General features: G+C 32.0%; 1 protein-coding gene across 1 annotated transcript; it reads left to right on the top strand.

Annotated features, from left to right (window-relative positions):
- The first annotated feature begins 2,223 nt into the window (after positions 1–2,223).
- On the top strand, positions 2,224–4,856 carry LOC118048908 (protein C2-DOMAIN ABA-RELATED 4). The gene is made up of 3 exons (XM_035058763.2): positions 2,224–2,483; positions 3,552–3,647; positions 4,238–4,856. Exons 1-3 carry the CDS (start codon positions 2,373–2,375, stop codon positions 4,526–4,528), a joined length of 498 nt encoding a protein of 165 aa, XP_034914654.1. The 5' UTR covers positions 2,224–2,372; the 3' UTR covers positions 4,529–4,856.
- The last annotated feature ends 2,175 nt before the right edge of the window (positions 4,857–7,031 follow it).

The raw sequence follows: 7,031 nt of genomic DNA, 5'->3' as shown, positions 1-7,031 counted from the left end.
AGCCTCCATTGTTGACTGTTGGGACCTCAAATTCAATCCGAGGGAGCAAATGGCTAGGGTTGAATGCACCAACCCACCCTGATTTATATTTAAAGCAAGTCACCGATGACTAATAATAATAATAATAATTAGTCGACATTATATTAAAAACTATGAAATATCTTTAATAATTTAAGCAAGAAACAAAATATGAAATTAAAATAAACATCATATTAAAAACTATAAGCTCCCTCGGACCTCATCTCTCATCTCCTCTCGCGTTTGTCTCCTTGTGCTCTCTATCTCCCTCTGCACTTGAGCTTGGAGATGCTGTTGAGATGGTGTCTTCAGGGGCTCTGCTCTCGTCCTTGATATTGGATACAGCCTGATTTTTTTCCATTTCATATAAAATTCTTGAATTATTCTTGTTTTATGGTATACACCATTATTAATTAGTTCTTTCCCTTTTCAAATCATTTTAAACATGATTCTATCTTTATGCCAAGTAAATTTGATATTGATTTATTTATTTATTTAATATAAACCCATTCATTGTTACCAAGAATAACTATCAATTAATTGAAAAAAAAATAAGTTATTTTGAATGAATTTAAAATGAAAATTAAAGAGTATATATCATCATTTTAAGATTTTTTTTTGTTGTCTTTGAAATCCTAACAAAAGAGAGTATCTACCTTTTTAACACTACTTTTATAAATTAACAATTCTTTGGAATTTGTTACTTTGATTTTATTATATAAGCAATATAATACTCGATGCAAATAACTATCATTTTTATTTTTGTTTATTAGAGAATTTGTTTTGAGACAGTTCAGAGTAATTTTCATACTTCTAAAAAACATATATATATATATATATATATATATATAATATATATATATTATATTCTCTGTCTCTAATATTTTAAGTTTTTATCTATTAAAAAATAGTAATTAATTATTACCTCAACTATAATATATTTACATGTATTTTCCTTAATCTTGCCTTTGGATAATCTGTATTTGAGATTTTGAATAAGAATATTAATAATAATTAGTTGTTAAAATAATTTTGTTTAATATAATGATCATCCTAAATATTATTTCCTAATTTGACTATCCAAAAATCCCGTGTATTAAATATATGAATGCACTAATAAATCTCATAAATCCAAAATATATGGAAATCTTGCGATAAATTAGCATTATTCCTTCGAAAAATTAATTCTAGATAAATATTATTGTGAGATGAATAGCATTTCAGTTTAATCTTTTTAATAAGTTGACATATATATATATATATATATATATATATATATATATAAAACCAAGATTTCCGCTCTTCCTTTCTTTTTTTATTATCAATCTTCTTCTTAAAATGTCCCAATGTGATACAAAAAAATATTTGTAATTTCCTTTTTCCTTTATTTTCTATAAGAAATAATGTTGTGTCGATGTGATGAACAAAAACCCCGAGATATGTTGTCCCAGAGTTTATGAAAATTTGTTAATTCCCATGATTTCTTAAGTTTTAATTTTGTGTTTCAATATTAAAAAAAGCTTATTCCTTTGAATATATTAAAATAATATCCCTTACGCCCTCAATTACAGAAGAAAGATTACTTAAATGACACGGGCAGCCACCAATATCCAAACTTCCAAGTACTCCTTTTTGACCAGGTGAAAGCTCTCCATGGATGACCAATTAAGAACGTCACATGATAAAAGCTTAGATTTGAATGAACTTTTGCGTAACATATTAACAACAAACAACTAATTAATTAATAATAAATTAAAAAAATATTTACAAAACACTATTTATTTCAATATTTTTTTAAAATACTTATATAAAAAAATTAGATTAATCTAAATTAACTAAATTCAAACTTATTTTGAATCAACTCTCATATCAGTTTAAAAAATATATTAGTATAATGTTTTATTTTAAATTAATTTTAATATTAATTTGTCCAAACTCTGATAATTTATTTAATTAACTAGTAATTCAATTGTGTATTGATCAGTGGCGGCTCAATTGCTCCAATCAAATGGAGGTGAAAACCAAACCGGATAAAAAAATAATGAATTTATTTATTTAAAAAATCTAACCACGTAAATTTAAAACTTTTAGAGAGAGAGAGAGAGAGAGATCCATATTATTCACATTTTATACCTTGCGGTAAAAAGCTTACATGGCATCGACACCTTCCTAGACTTAAGAAAGCAAGCTGTTTTTGGTCATAAATACAAGAGCAGCCATCATTCGGACCCCCCACTTCACGTCTCCACTTGCAAGACACAAGAACCATAGACAAAATCTCCCGTCTTAGCCTCAGTTTTCTTGCTGAAACGAATCATCACTTGCTCTCCTTTTTTGTTTGATCTTTTTCAGCAATGGAGAACTTGATGGGCTTGCTTAGAATTCATGTGATTAGAGGGGTCAACCTTGCTGTAAGAGATGTCTGTAGCAGTGACCCTTATGTTGTGGTCAAGATGGGCAAACAGGTATTACATATGTCCTCTTGGACTGGTTCTTGTGTATCTTTGCTCATTTCTTGCATCATTTTGACTTCTGAATTCTTGGTTCTCTTGTTTTTTTATTGGTTTTTATGTTTGGTTGCTCTGATATTTGATGTTATGAGTTACTTGGGAGTAACTGTACAAAGGGTTTTACCCCTTTCTGTGGTGCTGGTGTTAATCATAGGTTTATTGAGTTATTAAGGTTAATTGGTATTTAAGCATGAACTGGTCCTGTTGCTGTTGCGCTTGGATGACTGCTCTTGTTGTTATTATCATCTCTATTCAATTCAAGGGGATCCGGGAAAAAGAACTGGTCCTGTTGCTGGTGCGCTTGGATGACTGCTCTTGTTGTTATTATCATCTCTATTCAAATTCAAGGGGATCCGGGAAAAGAAAATTCTTTTCCCGGATCCTAAAACTCAACCAGCAATAAACTTAAAAGCATTCTTGTTGTTGACTCTGGTTTTTGAGTCCTGTTTTTACTCTTCAAAGTTCCAGCTGATTTGTGATGCTATCTTCTATTCTGAATTCTCTCCAAGCAAATAAGTTTCTTGTTGTTAGCCTCATCAATCTTATCAATTTCATAGATGCAGATCAGAAAGTTGACTTTTAAAATGAAGAGTTCTTGCACTAAGCAGTCTAATGTTTCAAGAAGTTCAAGGTCGTACACCATAATCTTTTCAGATTTGTGAGAAATTCTTGATTTTCTATATTATGGTGAAGTTGCAGAGCCTTTTCCCACTTGAGATTTCCCCTCACCAAAAGTTTCTCTTGTTATTTAATTACTCATTTCCTTTAAGAAAAAAGGCCGGTTTCAATAATTAAACTATGTTTCACCATCAAAATAGAAAGATAATTATAAACAAACAAAATGTATGGCTGCGTCTTTTTCGTTCTTAGTACTAGTTGTTAAAAAGAAATGGAAATAAAATATTTATGTTGGTCTCTTATAATTTGCTGTGGTTAGATTTTTGTCCTGTGCTACACCAAGAATCTTGGATTTTTCTGTTTTTTTTTCCTGAATTGATTTTTATAATATATTTTCTCTTGCAGAAACTGAAGACTCGCGTTATAAAGAAAAATATCAATCCCGAGTGGAACGATGATTTGACTCTTTCTATTGTGGATCCAAAACTTCCAGTCTTGATTGTGAGTATACTTGTTTTTTCGCTCGATATAATATGCTTGACTATATTGATAGGAAATGATGACACCAAGCTGGAAAGGAAACAGTTTTAGCGAAGATGGAAGGACTGAAAGTTTGAAGTGGCTTTTCGGTGTGTTTGGCACTTAAAGAAGCAGGCATCGAATATGCTTAGCTTTGACATTAAGATTGTAAATAAAATAGAATCATGAAGGTAACAGTATGAAGTTTCAAAAACATTTGACCACAAATCGTTAAATTAAAGAAATTTAGACAATAAATTCTTGTCGCAACAGTAACGCGCACTTAGAGCCAACATGCTTGAAGTTTCACTTGTTTTTCCTTGCCGTATCCTTCTGTGCTTTGACACAATAACTTATAGGTTACTTGCTGTAGATGGATTGATTAAACAAGACAGAATTCCCTTGTTGCATTTGAGTGCAAAAGGTATTTAATTTGCCATCAGCATGCAACGGATTAGCAGTATGAAATGCATTTCATTACTCTAAAAAAGACAGATTTTGCAAGCTTTTGATTGCCATGCGCTGTTGATTGATGTTTTTGTGATGAAATGCTTCTTTTGGTGCAACTGCAGAGAGTGTATGACAAAGACACATTCAGCTTAGATGATAAGATGGGAGATGCAGAATTTGACATCAGTCAATTCATAGAAGTCGTGAAGATGCGATTGGATAACCTCCCTAGTGGAACCATAATAAGAAAAATTCAACCTTGCAGGGAAAATTGCCTAGCTGAAGAGAGCTGCATTGTCTGGGCTAATGGCAAAGTGGTTCAGAACCTGTTTCTTAGACTGAAGCATGTGGAGACTGGTGAAGTTGAACTCCAGCTAGAGTGGATTGATATCCCTGGTTCAAGGGGATTGTAGATTGCGCCTTTCTGTGTTCTTAAGGTCTGCAATAATAGTGTACAGTTAGAGCTCGGAACGGTCCGCCGGTCAGCCGCGGACAAGTTTGTTTGTGATATTTATTGCTATGCGTGGAGATCAAATATGGAACTTGTATTAGAAGTGAGATTTTGCTATTTACATGTTTTGTATTTCCTAATCTGTTGCTATAAAAACTCCGCCGGAGACGGCTTCTTGTGCCATTGTGAGTTTTTGTAGCAAAACAAGGAAAATAAGGAATTTTTCTGGGCAGTGAACATTCTTGAATGGCTCCTGTTGTAGCATAATGCATAGTTATTAAACTCGTAAATTTGGTTTGCCTCGGCAGGTTGACCGGAAACCTGTGAACTGAAGTTCTAATTTATGTACATTTCTAATCTAGTTCATGTGTAAGATCGTTCTTCATTGATCTCAGGTGGCTCGCTATCACACCTTATTCGTTCCCTGTCCTTAGTTATATATACTTAAAGAGGGATTAGAAGCTCCTTCCTTCGGTGCGGTTCATGAAATGCTTTGTACAATCAAAGCTTCAATGTTTGGAGCTGCCTCGGTATTTAAGATATTCAGACGAGGTCTAAAATTCAAAAATGACACTACAGGTTACAAAATTACCTCGCATCCCAATAAATTCTAATTATATAAAAAGTAAACACATATAATTTGTTTTATTTTTTAAATAACCAAAATGACGTGATTTAAACCACACACGAATTTATTTTAAAGACAAACTTAATAACTTAGCAGATCCACTGAGAAAACTTACCAGTGGATGTCTCTAAGACCACTGTAGTTTCCAACTGGGCCATTGTTGTTCATAGCATTGATTTAATGATCCATCCTTTAGTTGGATTTCTACAAAACCTCATCATCAATCACATACCAAAGAATAATTTATTTCTTTTAAGTTTTCCATAAATCTTTTTGCTTAATGAATATTCCATAAATCTTATGAGTAGAAGAGTGTTTTGTTTTGATGGAGGATTTCCTTTCTTTTATTCGAAGGTTAAGTGATAAATTGTATCGAGTGGTTTTGTTGGTCATGCTTACCCGACTGATTTTTATTAAATTATAGAAAAAATAGAAAAAAAACTAAAAACAAAAATCGGTGTGGATATATCTGTTTATCCAAGTACACTTTTTTTTTTTTGTTGAAAAAAAAAGGATGAATTTTAAGGAATTAGCATTCCTTTCTAAGAAAAAAGGAGAAGAAAAAGACATGCTAAAAGCCATTGTCCAAGGCAAAAGGTTTGTTTTGCCTAATAATATTAGATACACAAAGAATTAAAGATGTTCTCTCATCATCATTGAAGATGAAAAATATGTCTCCACCAGTTTTCTTGCTGTGCTGAAAGAGTCAGGGATATCTACTAACAAAACAATGTGGTGTTGCTCTACAGCACAGAAGATGACCAGTATATATTATTTGTGAAGTCCTTTACTGTAAAATTTGTGAAAGAAGTAGAAATTGCTTCAACGTTATTACACAAAATAAAAATAAAAATAAAAATAAAATTGTGAAATAACATTCTAGCAGAACAGGGTTTAAAATGCGGCAACTCTGATCCTTCTGCTCTTGATTTCTTCACCTCCCTGCAAGACTGACATTTCACATGGGGAATCTGCAGTTTTACCTGGAAGTAGAAATATTGATATCTGCAGATTTACATTTCCCTTGTTTTTTTTTTTTGTACCGAAGAGAAACTCGAGAGGATGCCTCAGAAACATAAGCATGGAGACTTCTTTCTGAGGTTTCTCTACCAAGAAAGAGATTCCAAGAAGTGATGGCTAATATATTGGAAGCAGCAGGTTTTCAGGAGGCAGACAGAGAGGGAAACAACAGAAATCATGAGGGAGAATCCATCTATGAGCAACCTTACCTCAAGATTGTATTGGCATTCATTGAAGGTTATTTATTAAAAACAAATACATTTTCTGCATTACCTTGCAGCATCTGGTCCTTTTTTATATGATTTGTGTTGCAGCGGTAGGTGAGAGCAGCTGTGTGTTAGCTGAAAACGACTGCTGCAGAGAGATTAATCTGATTGTAACTCTTGCACTAATTTTATCTAAGCTAGAATAAGGGGATTCCCATCTGTTGTCACACATGTATTTTGCATTTGTACACCTATTTTAAGGGTTATTCACATGGGTTGTCACAGGCAAGGCGAGGCTAGGATAATTTATAAAGGAGGGTCAAAACTAATGTAACAAGATTTTTTTTTTTTTTATCTAATTTACTATACATGAATGGTAACATAAAAAGATTACATGATTTAGTTTTGTGCAAATAACCTACTACAAAGTTACAAACATAAAAAGATCTTTGTATAGAATAGAAAGCTAAGAGTAATATCAAATTGAATCAAAACTATAAAATTAATTTCATCTTCGTGATACATTTACTATTTTAATTTTATTGGTTTTCATACCAGTTAAATATAAACGTGCAAAGTTTATAAGAAACATTAGTTAAAATGAAGTGTTA

The sequence above is a fragment of the Populus alba genome, chromosome 4 (genome assembly GCF_005239225.2).
Source record: "Populus alba chromosome 4, ASM523922v2, whole genome shotgun sequence".
NCBI lineage: Eukaryota > Viridiplantae > Streptophyta > Magnoliopsida > Malpighiales > Salicaceae > Populus > Populus alba.
Note: the sequence above shows the minus strand (reverse complement) of the source record. Positions and strands in the feature narration are given on the sequence as shown.